Raw genomic sequence first — 21,146 nt, forward strand, 5'->3', positions numbered from 1 at the left:
TTTGGGGGGTTCGGGGGGCATGGTCCCCCAAGAAAATGTTGATTTCTCTGATCTACATATGTGCATTTTAAGAAGTTTGAAGGCTTTTTTTAAAATAATAAATAGCTTTCAAAACCATGTTAGTGGGCAGTAGATTATCTGTTAATCCGGCCCTGAATGTGACACCATTTAGGGTTTATATTTTCAGGCCTACACACTCCTTAAGGTTTCTCCCACGCTGGAAAGCTTCTCCATATTAATGCGGGTTCTACCTCTTGCTTAATCGTAACCCTTCTTTTTAAAGTTATATTCCCCTGGCCCTTTCCTTATTTTGTATTTTCTCTGCCATCTTTCTCTTGTTATAGCCGTTCTTCTAATGTCTGTCTTGTGCACTCTCTCCTCCCCCATCATGAGTATATACGCCCCTTACTGCGGATTGGCTACAAGTATGTTTTAGTGCTCGGGTCAGATCCACTTTTCAACAGCGTTTTTCAAAAACGACACCTTTAAATTGAAAATTGAAAATAAGTATTTTAGTCACTAGCTAACTCTTTTAAATCACAAGATGTCGTCAATAAGCTATTTTAATATGCGTTGGTATGAAAATTGAGAGACTGCAGACTGTGCAGAGTGATACGAGAGACATGAACGTATGTAGTAACTGGTGTCTGAGCTTTTTAAGGGAAGAGCTATAAAAATATATTTCCTGTAAAAGTCTTCTCTGTGCCCCTCAATTTTCAGGCACTCATGTAATGGAGGGGTCAGGGAAAATGGTGGTGACCGCTGTTGGTGTCAACTCTCAAACGGGAATCATCTTCACCCTCCTGGGGGCCGGAGAGATGGAGGAAGAGAAGAAAGACTGCAAGAAAGGTTGGTGTCAGATAGTTCTTTAGAACTATTTTATATATGATTAAAAACTGAGCATGAATAAACATGAACATTGTAAAAGAAAATAATTTTGCTTGAATACCCACATAGAATGATCCAGATACAAAATGTCTAATGTTCTGGGTCAATTCTATTTCGATGCACTGAAATGTTGCTCACTCATTTGGGTTGATTTTTCATTGTTTTTATTCAGCATTTAGGTTTTTATTTTATGTCTTTACATACCACCTTCGTTTTTGTCCTATCCAACAATTCTATCAGAGGTCAATAGTAATTCATCCATGCAGTTCCCCAGTGTTGAAGCCAAAGAACACAACATCATAAATGGTAGGTGACATTCATAATAGAGAGATGACTCATAAACAGACATCCTGGTTTTAACTCTCCATATCTGTCAAATATTATCCCTCCATGTTTTATGTTTTCTTTCTCATGCACTTTATTGTTCTCTCATGTCAGCTACATTGACCTCAAGCAGCGGAAACACTATTTGTTTTGTTTAAATGTCTCTATTACCTTTCACAGGGAAACAAGATGGGACCCTGGAGAACAATCAAAATAAAGGTGACTTTCAAGACCGATGTAGAAATGAGTTCAGATAGATTTATGATAAGATGAAGTCATTATGCAGGCTATTTTATAAAAACTGAACAATGCACAGTATATACTGTATACTGCCTACTATTTATTTGAACAAAGTTGAATATGAAATAGTGTAGTAATAGGCACTTCCGATTGTAGCATGCAACTGTACATTATTGTCAGATTGACCATCACTTTGAATGTATTGAGTGTCATCCTGCTATTATGGTATGTAAAATATTTTATCGTTATCATTATTAACATTTGTAATTATTTTGTAAAATGTCTCATGTCAGTCAGATCAAATAATAATATTGTGAGCAGGATACAGTATATATACAATAGTGTGTGTAGTATTGTAATGGCTCATTTCCACCGTGTGGTACGGTACAGGGGGCAGTGGTTCAGTGGTGGGCGGCAGTGGTTCAGTGGTTCATGTAGGTTGTCTACAAACCGGAAGGTTGGTGGTTCGATCCCCGGTTCCACCTGACCAAGTGTCGAGGTGTCCATGAGCAAGACACCTAACCCCAGCTGCTCCCGACGAGCTGGATGGCGCCTTGCATGGCTGACACCGCCGTCGGTGTGTGAATGGGTGAATGTGAGGCAATGTGTAAAGCGCTTTGGATGGCCATTGGTCTGTTAAAAGCGCTATATAAATGCAGTCCATTTACCATTTACCATTTTACAGTACAGTACGATTCGGGACCATAAACCCGGATTCGGCTTGCGTTTCCATTGCCAGTCCTTCCAGAAAAATGCGGCTTTTTTTGTGTGATTTTTGCGGGCAAAAATCCTTGATTATGCGGCACATTTTCTTAAAAAAGGCGATGGAAAATGCAAGATATTTATGCAATTTTATGCGATAAAATTGCGGGAACTTGCAAAAACTGCGGTTTGATGAAAAAGAGAAAAAAAGCACTACATCACAGAAAGTGCTGGGAATATTTAAGTTCTCATCTTGTTTCTGAAAAAATTGTTTAACTTCTGAAAAAATTTATAAATAAACAAACTGCTGAAATAGGTACGTGAGGTGATCCAAACCGCTGAATCGACTCACTGATTCATAACGCTTCGAAGCTTCATGATGCTGTGTTTTGAAATCGGTCAACACTTCGGGAAACTGCTTTGCGTGGTCTTTTGCTGTTATTTTGTTGGCAAATGGGAATTTGCGTGCTTCATCATGGTTTCACTGATATCTATGGTTTCACCACGGGGTTTGCAGCTTTTTGATGACGTTCACGTCGGGTAATTACGTCACTTCAAAACGTTCCCATGGCAATAGGGGGAAATGGCGGCTCTTGTGTGAAGTAAACAAACATTTTTCCACTTTTTTGCAACGAAAATGCGGGGATTATGAAATCATGCTAGCCCCGCATATTTTGCACGCGGAAATAGGCAATTTACGCTGCGAAAGTGCGGTGTATTTGAAAAAATGCGGCCCCCGCATAAATATGCGGACTTTGGCTGATTATGCATTAAATCATGCGATCACATAATCGCGTTTTTCTGGAGGGATTGCATTGCCAACAGTACCCTTATGATAGGCGTGGTGTAGTGACGTCATTCTCGCGCAAAGAAGAAAGCGACACAGTTAAACAACAATGGAGGACATACAGCAGATCTTGTTCTTGCTTCTCAGTATGTGGCTGTTTGTCACAAGAAGAAGACAATCTTTGTTGAGCTCAGGCTGCAAGGAAATACACATCCTAAAAAGCATGCGCAAGTGGCGATTCTCTGTCAACCAATCAACGTTCTGCAGTGAGTCTAGCTCCTCCCTTTAGATACCGGACTACTGTGCTAGGTACCCCAATGCAGTGGTTCCCAACCACGTTCCTGGAGGACCCCCGACAGTGCACATCTCCTCAATCAAACACACCTGATTCAGGTCATCAGCTCATTAGTAGCTACTCCAAGACCTGATGTGGGTGTGTCAGACAAAGGACACATCCAAAATGTGCACTGTTGGGGGTCCTCCAGGAACGTGGTTGGGAACCACTGCCCCAATGGAAGGGTCCCAAAAAAGTGGTACGGCTCGCAATTTTGGTTGGACTGGGTAAACCAAGCCCGATCTGCTGGTAATTTGATTTCGCCCTGCAGCTCAGGCTGGAAACCTGTACATTGTTCTATCCTGTTTCTGATACAAATTTGCGGGGACCAATCACAAACCGGCTTATCCACCTGGCGTGCTATTGCCGTGTTTAACACAATGACGGATAGAGAAGTGATGGATCATTAGTCTGGTTGAAGGACTATCCAATTGCGTACAGAGTCATTTGAACTATGCCCATTAATCACGCCTCTTGTGGTCTGATTGGTTGAAGGACTATCCAATTGCGTACAAAGTCTTTTGAACTATGCCTGTTGATCACGCCTCTTGTGGTATGATTGGTTGAAGGAATATCCAATTGCGTACAGAGTCATTTGAATTATGCTCGTTTATCACGCCTCCTGTGGTCTGATTGGTTGAAGGACTATCCAATTGCGTACAGAGTCATTTGAACTATGCCTGTTGATCACGCCTCTTGTGGTCTGATTGGTTGAAGGACTATCCAATTGCGTACAGAGTCATTTGAACTATGCTCGCTGATCACACCTCTTGTGGTCTGATTGGTTGAAGGACTATCCAATTGCGTACAGAGTCATTTGAACTATGCCTGTTGATCACGCCTCTTGTGGTCTGATTGGTTGAAGGAATATCCAATTGCGTACAGAGTCATTTGACTATGCCCGTTGATCACACCTCTTGAGGTCTGATTGGTTGAAGGACTATCCAGTTGCGTACAGAGTCATTTGAACTATGCCTGTTGATCACACCTCTTGTGGTCTGATTGGTTGAAGGACTTTCCAATTGCGTACAGAGTCATTTGAACTATGCCTGTTGATCACACCTCTTGTGGTCTGATTGGTTGAAGGACTATCCAATTGCGTACAGAGTCATTTGAACTATGCCTGTTGATCACACCTCTTGTGGTCTGATTGGTTGAAGGACTATCCAATTGCGTACAGAGTCATTTGAACTATGCTCGCTGATCACACCTCTTGTGGTCTGATTGGTTGAAGGACTATCCAATTGCGTACAGAGTCATTTGAACTATGCCTGTTGATCACACCTCTTGTGGTCTGATTGGTTGAAGGACTATCCAATTGCGTACAGAGTCATTTGACTATGCCCGTTGATCACACCTCTTGAGGTCTGATTGGTTGAAGGACTATCCAGTTGCGTACAGAGTCATTTGAACTATGCCTGTTGATCACACCTCTTGTGGTCTGATTGGTTGAAGGACTTTCCAATTGCGTACAGAGTCATTTGAACTATGCCTGTTGATCACCCCTCTTGTGGTCTGATTGGTTGAAGGAATATCCAATTGCGTACAGAGTCATTTGAACTATGCCTGTTGATCACACCTCTTGTGGTCTGATTGGTTGAAGGACTATCCAATTGCGTACAGAGTCATTTGAACTATGCCTGTTGATCACGCCTCTTGTGGTCTGATTGGTTGAAGGACTATCCAATTGCGTACAGAGTCATTTGAACTATGCTCGCTGATCACACCTCTTGTGGTCTGATTGGTTGAAGGACTATCCAATTGCGTACAGAGTCATTTGAACTATGCCTGTTGATCACGCCTCTTGTGGTCTGATTGGTTGAAGGAATATCCAATTGCATACAGATTCATTTGACTATGCCCGTTGATCACACCTCTTGAGGTCTGATTGGTTCGAAGGACTATCCAGTTGCGTACAGAGTCATTTGAACTATGCCTGTTGATCACACCTCTTGTGGTCTGATTGGTTGAAGGACTATCCAATTGCGTACAGAGTCATTTGAACTATGCTCGCTGATCACACCTCTTGTGGTCTGATTGGTTGAAGGACTATCCAATTGCGTACAGAGTCATTTGAACTATGCCTGTTGATCACGCCTCTTGTGGTCTGATTGGTTGAAGGAATATCCAATTGCATACAGAGTCATTTGACTATGCCCGTTGATCACACCCAGGGGCGCCGCCAGGAATTTTGGGCCCCATGACAAAAAAATCTAATTGGGCCCCCTCTGCGCAGCTGTTGTCACCAAATCTCTAGGACCTAACTGTCCCATCAAAAGCTTTACATAACTCTAATCAAAGGCTTGCAACTGTCTTGCTTCTTGTAGTTCAATACTAGTACTAGCACAATATTTACTGCTGGTGATTTGTAAATGCAAGTCTGCATACATTATGCAGTTCACTATTTGATGCAAGATTAAAAGCAACCATAAAAATGTCCTTAAAGCAACAGTATGTAAACATTTTTACCTTAAAATAATGTTTCCAAAATCGTTTCAGTGGTTCATCAAGTTGTAACAGGGTGAAAGGCACTTATGCCTCTGCTTTGCGTCTCTATATTTGCTATTACCACACTATGTAAGATTGCCAGATCGGGTCGCGTTTCTGTAGTTCGAATAAGACATAAGAAACTACAAATTTGACTTGCTTTACGGCAAGCGTTACAATAGTCATTATTTGTGATATATACAGGATATTAAAATATACCATATACCAATAAATGACACTAACACTAAAGAACAATGACATAAATGACCTATAGTATCACCACGACTTGATTACATACATTAAATAGATTTGTGTGTGTGTGTGTGTGTGTGTGTGTGTGTGTGTGTGTGTGTGTAAGCTTCTCAAATAAATTGTCCTTCATGATGGGAATAATAAAGTCTGTATTATAGATGTCATTCAACGGCCAAAATTCAGTCTAAATGAACGCATCAAACTGGATTATTTTAATATTGTCTGTAATTTACATGCAGGTTGAGGTAAGCTAACTTACTCATTGTTTCTAACTGCATCCAGTACAGACAGGAGTTTTGTTTTTATGTCATAATGGTCATTATGTGAGAAAATAATTTGTGTTTGATTTCTGTCATTAATAAATATTTCATTTTCATTTTTGTTATGGTAAAAAAAGAGCAATAGATTAGAGACAGAGAACCACACACAGTCTCCCTGTAATGATGCTAAGTCATTACCACAGTATTGCTCACCTTCTTCACTGGGACAGGGAGGGGTGCAGTTATGGGGAGACTGGGGTGCTGGTGACTCCTCTGTTGTTAAGTCTGCTAAAAGGGGCATGGACAATGATTTAATATGAATATCTTGCTAAACGTTTCCCTGCACTGATTAAATGTTGATGAAATGTAGGCTTACTAGGCTAACACTAGCATGCAGCTAGCTAGCTTATTTCATTATGGACAACAGGTTAATAATACCACTCACAGACTAAAGGCTACCCACCTTTCTTGGTGGAAAAACTGGGATACAGAACGACACCCTGTCTTTCGTCTTTCCTCTCTCTCCTTTCTCTCTTTCCTTTTCTGAAAACCAGATTTTATTTTGCTTCTCAACATTATGATCGCTCTGTATTTTTAGCGCGCCGTGATTGACTGTCTGGGACTAACTAATCACCGTCCGTCCGACCGTCTCTGATGAGTGCGCTAAGGCAGGACCAAACCATTTCATGCAGATACAGGGGGGTGTGGTCGGTCAATATTAATGTTTTATTTTTTGGTCAATGGGGATATTTAACTTATTGCCAAAATAAGTAAAATCAAAGACATCATTAATTGTATTATTATTTGAAATATACTCAATGATGATAGTTTATATAGTGTATAATATAATAAAAAAATGAATTAGTTTTTACCTATTTGTTGGGGCCCCTCTCTGTCAGGGGCCCTTGGAATTGTCCTAACTTTTCCCCCCTATACGGCGCCCATGATCACACCTCTTGAGGTCTGATTGGTTCGAAGGACTATCCAGTTGTGTACAGAGTCATTTGAACTATGCCTGTTGATCACACCTCTTGTGGTCTGATTGGTTGAAGGACTATCCAATTGCGTACAGAGTCATTTGAACTATGCCTGTTGATCACCCCTCTTGTGGTCTGATTGGTTGAAGGAATATCCAATTGCGTACAGAGTCATTTGAACTATGCCTGTTGATCACACCTCTTGTGGTCTGATTGGTTGAAGGACTATCCAATTGCGTACAGAGTCATTTGAACTATGCCTGTTGATCACGCCTCTTGTGGTCTGATTGGTTGAAGGACTATCCAATTGCGTACAGAGTCATTTGAACTATGCTCGCTGATCACACCTCTTGTGGTCTGATTGGTTGAAGGAATATCCAATTGCGTACAGAGTCATTTGACTATGCCCGTTGATCACACCTCTTGTGGTCTGATTGGTTGAAGGACTATCCAATTGCGTACAGAGTCATTTGAACTATGCCCGTTGATCACACCTCTTGTTGTCTGATTGGTTGAAGGACTATCCAGTTGCGTACAGAGTCATTTGAACTATGTCTGTTGATCACGCCTCTTGTGCAGTAGAAAATACAGAGCAGACTCCCCAGACCAATGTTCAATCTAAAAGATTGAGCTTGGTCTGCTGATAGCCAGACAAGTTTTTGGTACCATTCACAACTTCTGTCAATCAAAATGCAAATAATTGTGTACCGTACTGTTCTGTTCTGTACTGAACAGTACCGCTCGGTGCAAATGAGCCATAAGTGCTATTCTAAACATTTCCAACAGTTACCTGCAATTCTGACTGCCTGATCACTTCGTCTCCACCCACTATAGCTAAGAAACAGGATGAGGCTGTTGCCATGGAGATGCAGCCTCTGAAGAGTGCAGAAGGTGGGGAAGTGGAGGAGAAAGAGAAGAAAAAAGCCAGTGTGCCCAAGAAGGAGAAATCAGTTCTTCAGGGAAAACTCACCAAGCTGGCAGTGCAAATCGGGAAAGCAGGTGGGGAGGTCTACTATTAGTTCTTCACTATTACTTTTGCTCATACTTAGAGTCAAATGTTTCACCGAACCTCTAAATTACACACTACCGTTCAAAAGTTTGGGGTTAGCAAGATTTTTTTTTTTTAAAGAAATTAATACTTTTTGTAAACAAATCCATCGTTTAAAAAAAAAAATCACCCAAAGTATAAATTAATATTTTGTTATGTTATGTGTATATAAGTTGTTTCCATGATAAAGAATGGTGTTATTTCAGTTACCACATTTATGTCACTTTCATAATTTCTGATGTGATGCACTACCATTTTAAAAGTTTGGGGTCAGTAAGATTTTCTTTTTAGAAGGTGACAGTAAAGACATTTATAATGATGCAAATTATTTCTATTTCAAATAAATGCTGTTCTTTTCAACTTCAATTTATCAAAGAATCCTGAAAAAGCATATCACAGTTTACACAAAAATATTGATTGATAATAAGAAATGTTTCTTGAGAACCAAATCAGCATATTAGAATGATTTCTGAAGGACCATGTGACACTGATAGAGTAATGATGCTGAAAATTCAGCTTTGCCATCACAGGAATAAATTGCATTTTAAAATATATTAAAATATAAAACAGTTATTTTAAATTGTAATAATATTTCACAATATTAGTTTTTATTGGATTTTGATCAAATAATTACAGTCTTGGTGAGCATAGGAGACTCTTTCAAAAGCATTAATAAATTGTACCGACCCAAAGTTTTTGAACGGCAGTGTACATTTTGGTCTTCAGTTATTTTCGCCTCTTTGAAGAGAAGGTGTGCCAATAATTTCTAAGCAAACAGATGTATGATTTATTCCAGGTCTGGTGATGTCCGCCATCACTGTGATTATCCTGATGCTGTACTTCGTGATCGAAACATTCGTCATTCAGGGACGGGTGTGGCTGACGGAGTGCACACCTATTTATGTGCAGTACTTTGTCAAATTCTTCATCATCGGAGTTACAGTTCTGGTGGTGGCTGTGCCAGAGGGTTTGCCACTGGCTGTCACCATATCACTGGCCTATTCCGTAAAGGTTAGTTACAAATTAATAATTGGCATTTTCTGTAACGTTATGTCGAAGAATGCACATTTGAACACTTCCTATTAATGTCTTTCCACAGAAAATGATGAAGGACAATAACCTGGTGCGTCATTTGGATGCCTGCGAGACTATGGGCAATGCCACGGCTATTTGCTCAGATAAAACAGGGACCCTCACCACAAACCGGATGACAGTGGTGCAGATTTATATACTGGACCAGCACTTCCGTGACATCCCAACACCAGATCAGATTTACCCCCGCACACTGGAGCTCATCAGCAGTGCTATTGCTGTGAACTGCGCCTACACCTCCAAAATAATGGTGAGAGGATTTTACTAAAGCTATAAAGCAAGAAAGCCCATGCATTACAGTGATTTTAATACGTTTTACAACCCTCATTTCATCCTTTCATTCACATTCCTTCCTCTCTCTTCACCTCTTCCCCTAGGCTGCAGATAAGGAAGGTGGGCTGCCCAAACAGGTGGGTAATAAGACCGAGTGTGCTCTGCTGGCACTCGTGCTGGATCTGAAACAGGACTACCAAGCTGTAAGGGAACAGATCCCTGAAGAGAAGCTCTATAAAGTCTACACCTTTAATTCTGTTAGAAAATCCATGAGCACAGTCATTCAGATGCCTAATGGAAGCTTCCGCTTATACAGCAAAGGAGCCTCTGAGATCCTGCTCAAAAAGTACGTTCCGTTGTCTTTGTGTACGTGGTGAATTTGTCCTGTCCTACCTGTGTTTTTAAAAATCACAATAATTAAATTGTAATGATAAAATGAAGTTGGACTGATATGAAATTCAATGTACTAAAAACTATTCAAACATATTTATGCTATACTACTATTCAAAATTTTTGTTTAAGATCACTAAGAAAACTATATCACTGTTTCCCCACTTAAATAATCAGCCTAGCTATTTTTAAATGCGGTAAGAAATGTTTCTTGAGCGCCAAATCAGCATATTAGAATGATTTCTAAATGATCATGTGACACTGAAGGCTGGTGTAATGATGCTGAAAATTCAGCTTTGCCATCACAGGAATAAATTATATTTTAAATGTTTTTAACACCCCTTAACTGTCACCCCCCTTTTTGAGAATACACATGAAAATGCACTATCCAAACTTAAAGGGCTGTAATTCTGGAATGTTTTGGAATATAGACCTAAGTTTGGTCTTGTTTTAAAGCAGACACTCGGCGGATTGTTGCTGAAGTAAAAGCATTCAAAATATGAAAGGATGAAAAAGTTATGGAAGTCTAAATTTACTGTAAATAAAAAATACTGTACTAAATATTTTTTATTTAATATAAAATATATATTTTACAAAAATGTTTTAATCTAAAATTACTATAAAATCAAAGCCATATGTCTAACCAAGTTGTGTTCCAAATTTGAAGTTATCACAAAAATTGAAGTTCCCATGAGATTTTGTTTAGGCGCTGTACCAAAAATAGCCACCGGATGTCATTGAAATTCCATTGATTGTTTTTTTTAATGCATTTTCCTGTACATTTCTGTCCAAATGTCACTTCCATCACAAAACAGTCACCAAATATGGAACCTTGAGACTTAGACCTTTCCGACAATGTGTTTTGTCAAGATTAGAAAAGATTTTGATAATAAAGTAGTTAAAATAAATGTTGTACCGTAATATGAAACATGACACCGCCCACTAGGGGGAGGAGCCCGCTAGAAGAATTTAAAGTACCATTTCCATGGTAACGCAACTTCCAATTTCAAAATGGTTTTCACAGGATGAATTTTGAGTTTGTAAGCTTTCGAATGATACCTAATTTATGATAATTTCTAAAATATATGATACAAAAAAAAGGCAATCAAAAAAAGAGTGCCAGGTGTCCCGCCAGTGGGACGGTGACAGTTAAGGGGTTTAAAAAAGTAATTTAACTTATAATATTTCACAATTACTGTATTTTTTTTATCAAATATTACTTTTGATTGGTATATTACTTTGAAAGGCATAATAGTTATAGTATATTTAGTTCTGATATTGATAATCAACATTTTGTAAAGCTTATTTCACTGGCCATTTGATAAAGTTAAAAACTAAGGACTATGTTTCTTTAAGGCCTAATCTGAACCTAATTTGTGAAAAGTGCCAAATAGAACAGAAAAAATAGCCTTGATCAATAAATATTTAATTCAGAGACTATTTTAACCCCACACTGCTCTCAGAATGGAGAGTATGAGTGTTCGGAGGTTTAAATGTTGTGTTCTGCATGTGGCATTAAGGTTGCCATTCATTTGATTATTAATCCCTTTTAAACAAAGTTTTCTTTTTCTACTGACTGCAGTTTGTCTAAAGAGAGTGCTTGAAATAAATATAGTGTTAAAAGGAATGCAAAAAATGCAGTGTAAAAAGAAATTAAACCGTTCTGCCTTCATCCCAGGTGCTCGTTCATCTTAGGCCGCGACGGTGAGGTTCGTGTTTTTAAGCCACGGGACAAAGATGAGATGGTGAAGAAAGTGATTGAACCGATGGCATGCGATGGCCTTCGTACGATTTGCGTCGCTTACCGGGAGCTTCCAGCTGACCCCATGCCAGATTGGGAAAACGAGACAGACATTGTCTCCAACCTTACCTGCATCACCGTGGTCGGCATTGAAGACCCTGTTCGACCGGAGGTATGCAGACCTGTCTTAGATAGTAGTTTGTGTTTTCTCTGTTTGCAGTCTGCAGTTCTCTTATCTAAGATACTACACCTACCTCTATAACCTCTAAAAATCTTTAATCATAATCATGCTGTATATGAAGGATATTTATGACACCGATATCTGTTCAGATATCTGATATCTGTTCTAATTGTAATTCTAATCAGGTCCCAGATGCCATCAAAAAGTGCCAACGAGCAGGCATCACTGTGCGTATGGTGACGGGGGACAACATAAACACTGCGCGTGCCATTGCTGCCAAGTGTGGCATCATCAGTCCTGGCGATGACTTCCTGTGTATAGATGGGAAGGAATTCAATAGGCGAATCAGGAATGAGAAAGGAGAGGTATACCGTGCTTCCAGGTTTTATAGTTATGTACAGAGCTTATACAGGAATTATTACTATAAATCTTTACCTTATTGCCAAGATTCATTCTCAAAACACAACATGCACAAAATTAACAATGGAATACATAACAGCCAGTGAAAAATGTCTAGATGAGTGACGATACATGTTGTTACATACATTACCTTTCAAAAATTTGTGGTCAGTACGTTTTTTTTATAAAGAAATTAATACTTTTATTCAGCAAGGATGCAATAAATTTAGTGACAGTAGACATTAATAATGTTACAAAAGATTTCCTCAAACAAATGCATTCTGAATGCATTGAAAAAACATTGAAAAAAAAAAATTCCTTCCATCCCCAAGCTTTAGAATGGTAGTGTAGATATATCTAATTTTCTTTTCAATTTTTTTTCAGATTGAGCAAGAGCGCATTGATAAAATTTGGCCCAAGCTCAGAGTTCTTGCTCGTTCTTCCCCCACAGACAAACACACACTTGTCAAAGGTGAGTCTCCCCCTCAGTTGCGTTCATCCTTTGTACCTCTGGACATGACTACATCTCTCATAATCATATGCAGGACATTGCAAAAATGATATGATGACATTTATGGTGACTTGAGCAGAGAGCTTTTACTGATGTTGATGAGGATGAACAAATGTTTTGATCTTGATTATTAAGATTTTTATGTTTATTTCGTGTGTGCCTTGTGTTCAGGTATCATAGACAGCACCGTTTTAGAACAAAGGCAGGTGGTTGCAGTCACCGGTGACGGCACAAATGACGGACCTGCTCTGAAGAAAGCTGATGTGGGGTTTGCAATGGTGAGAAGATCCATCCACTAAATATATAAAAATTGCGAGAAGTCCATATATTTTTGAGGCTCTGTTTCTGTTACACAAAGTGTAATGATAAACCCAAATGCAGCTAAATATGAGACATTCAGTGAACACTTACGTTTTTTTGTGGGGCTCAGATTTGAGTGACAGTAAGGTTTATTTCTTTGATTAGTTTAAAAGCCATCTTCTAAACCTCACTTCAAGTTCATTTGAAAAGTTCATATGAACTAACTGCAGTGCATTTCATCAAAGCATTTCAACTGGGAAATTTAAGAATGGGAATATACCAAGGGCCAGATTTACAAAACAGGGCAAATTTTAGTAAGAGTATAATTCCAAAAAAGCAAAGATGGGAGTGGAAAGTTCTGCGTGTGATCTACTGACGACGCACAGATTAAAGAACACAGACGTAGATGGATAATTTCCATAATGACCAACACAATCTACCAAGAGCAGTGAAAATTAGCATCTAATTTAAAGGTGCACTGTGTAAATTTTAGCGGCATCTAGTGGTGAGCTTGCGAAATGCAACCGCCCACGGCTCACCCCTCCCTTTCGAAGCACATATAGAAGCTACGGTGGCCGACACAGGACAAAGATGTCGTCTGTGACAGCAGAGAGGAGCTAGCGCTCTGTAGAGAAGTTTGTCCTTTTAAGGCTACTGTAGAAATATGCGGCACAAAATGGTGACTTCACTGTAAGTCAAGTGAAGTCAACTTTATTTATATGTTGCTTTTAACAATGCAGATTGTTTCAAGGCAGCTTTACAGTGTTAAACAGGAGAATAATGCAGCAAAACTTTATTCAGACGTCTAGCCATTCTGGAGAAAACGGTTATGTCATCAGTTCATTTCAATTATCATACAGTGGCAGTGTGGGCTTTAGATCAGTAATTTAGTTTATATGGTTAATATAGTTTAATCATTAGATTTATTTCAATATTAAGTTGAAAAATGTAGTGTCCCCAACTGAGCACGCCAAGCCAGAGGGAGACCTGCGGTGAATGTAGATAGAAATGGCTCATTCTAAGGTAATAAAAACATAACGGTTCATTATGTAAGGTATTTATACACCACTGAAAACATAGTTGTGTATATTATATTGCATTTCTGTCAATAGATCCTCATAAATACTACACTCTGCACCTTTAAGACATGCTTTTTTTGGGGTGGTAAATAATGGTCGCAACACCAGTAAATTGTCAAGCGCAAACGTTAGCAAATCACCTTTCATGATTCATTTAAATACTCTCCTCCCATAATTTTTTGTCTGAAAGGGAAACTCCTACAAATGCATATGCAAGGTCAGCCCCTCCACACCTTTTCAGTCTTTAGTAAATCCTGACAGTAATTTTTTAACACTAAGCGCTGGTGCAAGCTATTAGTAAATCTGGCCCCAAGTGTGAAAACAAAGGTGTGATATTTATTTTTAAAATTCACTATTAAAATGAAACAAACCAGATTAATAGATGTGTGAATGCTCTTTTTCTGCTTGCATAGGGCATTGCTGGTACAGATGTGGCCAAGGAGGCCTCTGACATCATCCTGACAGATGATAACTTTTCCAGCATAGTAAAGGCCGTGATGTGGGGACGGAACGTGTATGACAGCATCTCCAAGTTCTTACAGTTTCAGCTCACAGTGAATGTGGTGGCTGTCATAGTAGCCTTCACTGGTGCCTGCATCACGCAGGTACATGCATACACTTATGTGTACGCACTTCCATTCTTATTTTTTTTTTGTATTATATTCATACTTACATACTACATTATATTATACTTTCATTCAGAGAGGTTGCATTAAATGGATTAAAATAAATACATTTCGAACTTTCGAAAATCATGGTTTCCACAAAAATATTATGCAGCTCAACTTTTTTCAATATTTATATTAAGAAATGTTTTTTGAGCACCAAATCAGCATATTAGAATGATTTCTGAAGGATCATGTGAGCTTTGCCATCACAGGAATAAAAAAAGTTATTTTCAATTGTGAGAATATTTCACAATATTACTGTTTTTACAGTATTTATGATCAAAGATATTCAGCCTTGGTGGGAATATATAAAACCTGATATTTAATCTGTGATTTTATTTATTTTTGTTCTCTTTGTGTGTAGGATTCACCTCTTAAGGCTGTGCAGATGCTGTGGGTCAATCTGATCATGGACACGTTTGCTTCTCTGGCTCTTGCCACGGAGCCGCCCACTGAATCGCTGCTCCTGAGGAAGCCCTACGGCCGAAACAACCCCCTCATATCGAGAACCATGATGAAAAACATCCTCGGACATGCAGTCTACCAGCTCATCATCATCTTCTCTCTGCTGTTCGTAGGTACGTTCCTTTGCACACATAAGTTCTGTTCTATCTTTTAACATCTACAAGGATCATACTCTGTTATCTGCCGTTTTTATTTATCAGCATTGGCTGATATTGTATACTGTCTTTGGATATTCATTTCATCTTTCCCTGACCTTTTGTGCAGGGGAGAGGATCTTTGATATAGACAGCGGCCGTAATGCTCCGCTTCACTCTCCTCCCTCCGAACATTACACCATCATCTTTAACACATTTGTCCTCATGCAACTCTTTAATGAGATCAATGCCCGTAAGATCCACGGAGAGAGGAACGTGTTCGATGGAATCTTCTCAAACCCCATCTTCTGTTCAATCGTACTGGGGACCTTTGCAATACAGGTGAACACATACAAATAGATATTTAACTTTTATTTCAATTTCTACTTGTCAATTGGTCTTTATAAATTGAATGCAATCTATACACACTACCATTGAAATGTTTAGTTTGGAATCTTTAAAAGATTTTTAAAAAGCAGTTTCTTATGTTCACCAAAACTGCATTTATTTGATCAAAAATACAGTAAAAACAGTAATATATAGTTAAAAAAAACAGTTTTCTATTATAATATATTTTAAAATGTAATTTAATCCTGTGATGACAGCTGAATATCAGCATCATTACTACAGTCTTCAATGTCACATGATCCTTCAAAAATCATTCTAATACACAGATTTGCTACTCAAGAAACATTTCTTAAAAATAGTTTTTCTAATCCCTTTTCTGACCATTTTAATGTGTCCTTGCTTAATAAAAGTACTGAAAAAAAAGCTTTGAAAAAAATTGTGCTCACCCCAAATCTTTGAACGATAGTTTAGGTAGCTGAAATAAAATCTTAAGGAGTGTGGTATGCTATACTTCTTTTAAAAGTATAGCATTATGAATCATACATTTTAATATGTAAATGCCATGTTTATGGTCTCACATGAATTAAGAAATAAACTATTAATATTTAAATTGATGCACCTCTTGATGGAAATAAATGTTGTGAATGTGATGTTATTTCCATCAAAAAGTGCATACATTTTTGGTTAAGATCTTGTTTTGGCAATCCCTCCCAACCATTCTTTCACAGTTTGAGCCTGATGAATCTTGACATTGTTATCCTGGAATATGGCCATGATGTGTCTTCCTACATGGTTATTTAAGAAATGAAAAGCTACACACTCCATCAATTAGGTTTAGAAGAACTGTTGCCAAACATATAACATGCTAGAAACGTAATAATCACTGCAATAATGTTTCAATAATAGACTTTTAAGCATTTGCCTTAAATCCAAACAGAAACTTTTTTTGGCCGGGCGTTGTATCTATTATATACGATGCATTTGTACTATACACACAGATGAAAGTAAACCACTCCACTCCTATATCTCTGTTTGTGATTTGTAGATTGTGATTGTGCAGTTTGGTGGGAAACCCTTTAGCTGTTCCCCCTTAAATGTGGAGCAGTGGCTTTGGTGCCTGTTTGTGGGAATGGGAGAGCTGCTCTGGGGACAGGTAAGTTCTGCAGTGACCGCTTTGCCATTCTAGATGCTCTCAAAAACAGAAAGAGTTTCAAAAATATCAGCTTTTGTTTGACTTTAGTGTACTGTTTTTTTAATAGGTGATATCATCGGTGCCAACACATCAGCTGAGGTGTCTGAAAGAAGCGGGCCACGGGCCGGCTCCAGACGAGATGATGGATGAAGATCTAGCTGATGATGAGGATGAGATTGACCATGCCGAGAGAGAGCTGAGACGAGGACAGATCCTGTGGTTCCGAGGACTCAACCGAATTCAGACGCAGGTGACGTTCAGTCTCTGTCTTTTCCTGTCTGTTTTAATGTTGCTTTTCCATCGTTTCTGACAGGGACAGCTGCTCCCGCGTAGACACATACTGCCTTAAAATATACCAAATGCCTTCTGTGCCACATGCTCTAGTTTGCGCACTTTTTTCAAACTTTACTTTCCTCATAACTCAAACATATTTTTCTTTCTTCTTTCTTCAGCCTTTATAAATTGATGAAATATTAATATTTAACAAGCTTTCTGTGCTGTAAATCTCTCTCTCCCTCACTTCATCCTTTATTCTCTCTGCTGCTTGATCACGCTGTTTTATTCAGTCCTTTTTGCTCTTCTACTTGCGTCTCCATGTATTATGTCAGTCCTTGGTAACTATTATTGGACTTTTTGAATTTTTAAATATTAATGTGGTTTGTATGCACAATGTTTCTTCAAGTATAGGCACTTAAGTTTTGCATTTACTTTCTGAACCAACAAATGTAATTTCCTCCACATCTCAAAATATTTTAATAATAAAAATGTCATGGCTAGCAATTTATGTATCCTAAATTCATACATTCATTAACCATTTCTGTCATATCAGACTTGGTGAATGGTGATTCTATGGGCCATCTTGGCGATGATTTTTCCGGTGTAGGTCGCAAGGTCTTTCCTTAACCCTCCCTAATACATGGCTTGGAACTCACACATTCACACCTATGGACAATTTAGCATTTCTGATTCACCTATATTGCATGTTTTTGGATTAAACCCAGAGGAAACCCACAATGACACAGGGAAAACATGCAAACACCACACAGAAAGGACTCAAACCGGAGACTTCCTTGTTAAATAGACAGAATTAAATAATATTTTCTTACTTTTTACACAATTTCACAAAACTACAGCTTGTAATAAGTAACACTAAAATGTTTCTGTTTATGTCTCGTATTTCTCATTATTTTAAAGGGTTACTTCAGCGATTTAGCATTAAGCTTTGTATCAGTAGAAACCCGGTAGTATATTTGAATTATGGTACTTTCCCCCCTCATATCCCCCCGAGACGAGATAATTATGCATTTTATTTCTGGAAAAAATCCTCCGATGACGCAAATATCGTCGGAGGATTTTTTGGCCAGAGGCTAAAGACTACAGCCAGTAGAAGGAGCTATTCCTCATGTTATAAACCCACCCACAGCGGAGGGATCTCACTCACAGAATGTAAATGCGCACGGCCGCTCGGATCAGGCATTAATAACGGAGCGGTGCGGAGCAAAGTGAGTGTTTCAACTTTTCAATGAATTCCTATGAAAGTTTAGCTTCCATATGTGATCTGAAAGACTGGACACGCGCCAAGAATGACAGCCGCGCTTACATCAGCTCTCACTTCGCTCTCGTGATGAATGAAATCTGACTCCTGTTGCGTCTGTCCCGTGACTTTGGTTTGGCTCACTCACACTTTATTGAAAAGACACGTTCAGTTTTTAATTGTAGTGTTTATTCTCTAACTGAACGAAATTATTGTATTATTATGAAGATCAAAACGACGGTGGGGGCGGTGTAGGGCAGCAAAGCAAGTGCATTCTGGGAGATGTTGTCTTTCATCCATCTTTTCTCAGTCTAGAAGGCACCAAATTTAAAACAAATTCACATTTCTACTACATAAATGACCCAGTTTAAATACACATTCATCTTCCCAGCACTGAAGTGCCCCTTTAAGCATGCTTTTGACTGACACTGTTGTCTCCTTGCTAACTAGTGACAAATTTGTTGGTTGCGATGGAAATTAATCCACTACTTGAGGGACAGTCATAATCTGTATAATTGAAAATATATAAATATTCAAAAATGATTTATGATTACTTCACTTAGATTAGATTAATGAAGGAGTTGGGGTCTTTCAAGGATAGAACAATGCAATTTCTGTTTTTAAAAATACATTCCAATCCAGTTTTAATGCGCGTTTCATTTAACAAAAAGACAATTTTAATCCATTGGTTTTTAATCAAATAAAGTGCTCATAGTTGAAGAAACACCCTTAAACACGGTTGGCATGCACATTAACAGTTTATGAAATGCTGCTTTTCCTGCAAGACCTTCCTCCCCAAAACCCCCAGTCAGTCCTGTTCATTTCATTGAGCTCATTCGCCTGTCTGTGTGATGTCCTTCTCTCTCTCCTGCAGATGGAGGTAGTGAGTACCTTCAAGAGAAGTGGTTCGTTTCAGGGTGCAGTGAGACGCCGCTCTTCAGTGCTCAGCCAACTCCATGACGTAACCAATAATTCTACTCCCTCTCACGTAGTTCTCTCCACTGCCAATGCAACTGGTGCCCCCGGGAGTGAGTCCTTACATTCCGTTAACGGCACCTCGTAGAGCCCGTGCACTCAGATGGCTTAGCATATATACGGTCACACACACGTGCATTGTTGCCTGCCTTCAAACGCACCTAGTCTGCTGAATGTTGAGTGTGTGTGAGAGCGAACGAGCGAGCGAGAGAGAGAGAGAGAGCAGATTATCATCAGAGCATCTGCTTTATCTCTCTACTTGTGCATTTTTAGTTTGTTTTGCTTATTAGTTTCTTTCCTCCTTACTTGCTACCTCATAACTTATTTCTTGCTCTTGCTGTTTATTCTGGCTTAATGCTGCAAATATGGTTTTCTTTTTCTTGTTGCCTTTTTTATTCTCCCATTGCTTGATTTGCCAATAATTCACCCTCAAATCAATGTTGCCATAAAGGGCTACCAGGATTTCACTCGAAAGAGCCAAACAATTGAGAAACTAAAGTGGAGATGATTCATCTGTTTGCTAAATCAAAAGCTGACAACACGGGAACAACAAAAGCAATGTTTGACTGTTGTAAACCTGCGAGTATAAGCCCAAAATGGTTTCTGCTGCCATTTTCATATTAGGGATATTAGCATTAATAGTGCTAACATTTTTTCTATCCCGTTCAGGACTAAAAGCAGCCATGTTTTTTGCTCATGTCTTTTTTGCACTGTCTTTGTGCGCCTTTTTCAGATTCTCCTCTCTCTCTTCACAGGTTTCGCGTCATAACCCGCCACACTTGTCATCTAATGAAAATGTCCTGCTATAATTGTTGCTGCTTGAGTTTCTACACATTAGAAAATCTTTCTTACGGTCTGCTGCTATGATTTATTGTCACAAAACAGCTGTAGGTTTGGACGCAATCTTCTTGAAAGTCATTCCCACAGACAGAGATTTGTTTATGAGGGTTTAATGCACCAAGTATAACATCAACATTGCCCTCCAGGTGCCAGAAGCGATCTTTTCCGTGGTCCAAAGAAAACAGCTGCATCTTAGCGTTTCCAAATCCCTTCAAAGAGACCACCAAGCATTAGCCCAGCTGGAACCCCCTCGGTTTCATTATCACTTCCCCTTCGGTGTTAATCTTCTGTTGCTTTTATTTATGAACCTTTAAAAATGAACGAGTTTCTATTTTGTCCTCCTGAGGTTTTTTTATTGTCTTATCCTGTCTTGTCCAGCGTTTCTTTTCCGTTTGTCTTCGTTTCATCGTCTTGTAGCATTTTGTGCTATGTTATCCAACAGAGAAAGGAAAGATCCAGCTAAATGACTTTCATTCAATATGTTTTATAGTTAATAGTAATAATGTAGACATTCTTAAGTGATGTTGTTGCACAAGAGGGCTGCTTCTCAAAAGCTTTTGTTGGGCCGTCGCGCCACAACAAAAGAAAATGACTTTGTGCCGTAGGATTAGACCTCCATCCATCAAACGTCTGTGTTTCACCTCCCTTCTCCTGCCGTCTGTCATGAGGAGTTCTGATGTGATGTGTTTGGAGCTGTTCAAACACGATCCCTTTTCTGTTTTTCC

General features: G+C 39.0%; 1 protein-coding gene across 5 annotated transcripts in view; it reads left to right on the top strand.

Moving 5' to 3' along the window:
• The window catches only part of atp2b3a (ATPase plasma membrane Ca2+ transporting 3a), a 40,533-nt gene that overhangs the window by 16,556 nt on the left and 2,831 nt on the right, over nt 1–21,146 (top strand). Inside the window, exons 6-22 of one of the 5 annotated variants that reach the window (XM_079827189.1) lie at nt 721–849; nt 1,129–1,194; nt 1,393–1,431; nt 8,086–8,250; nt 9,096–9,310; nt 9,399–9,641; nt 9,769–10,010; nt 11,733–11,967; nt 12,162–12,341; nt 12,760–12,847; nt 13,058–13,164; nt 14,679–14,870; nt 15,298–15,511; nt 15,663–15,874; nt 16,926–17,033; nt 17,140–17,322; nt 19,481–19,567. In XM_079827189.1, coding sequence (XP_079683315.1) covers nt 721–849; nt 1,129–1,194; nt 1,393–1,431; nt 8,086–8,250; nt 9,096–9,310; nt 9,399–9,641; nt 9,769–10,010; nt 11,733–11,967; nt 12,162–12,341; nt 12,760–12,847; nt 13,058–13,164; nt 14,679–14,870; nt 15,298–15,511; nt 15,663–15,874; nt 16,926–17,033; nt 17,140–17,322; nt 19,481–19,567 — 2,705 coding nt within the window. Of the gene's footprint in view, nt 1–720; nt 850–1,128; nt 1,195–1,392; nt 1,432–8,085; nt 8,251–9,095; nt 9,311–9,398; nt 9,642–9,768; nt 10,011–11,732; nt 11,968–12,161; nt 12,342–12,759; nt 12,848–13,057; nt 13,165–14,678; nt 14,871–15,297; nt 15,512–15,662; nt 15,875–16,925; nt 17,034–17,139; nt 17,323–19,480; nt 19,635–21,146 lie in introns of all 5 variants that reach the window. The other 4 variants (XM_079827190.1, XM_079827191.1, XM_079827193.1 and 1 more) reach the window with 4 other exon arrangements.

This window comes from Gobio gobio (assembly GCF_949357685.1).
Source record: "Gobio gobio genome assembly, chromosome: 10".
NCBI classification, from domain to species: Eukaryota; Metazoa; Chordata; class Actinopteri; order Cypriniformes; family Gobionidae; genus Gobio; species Gobio gobio.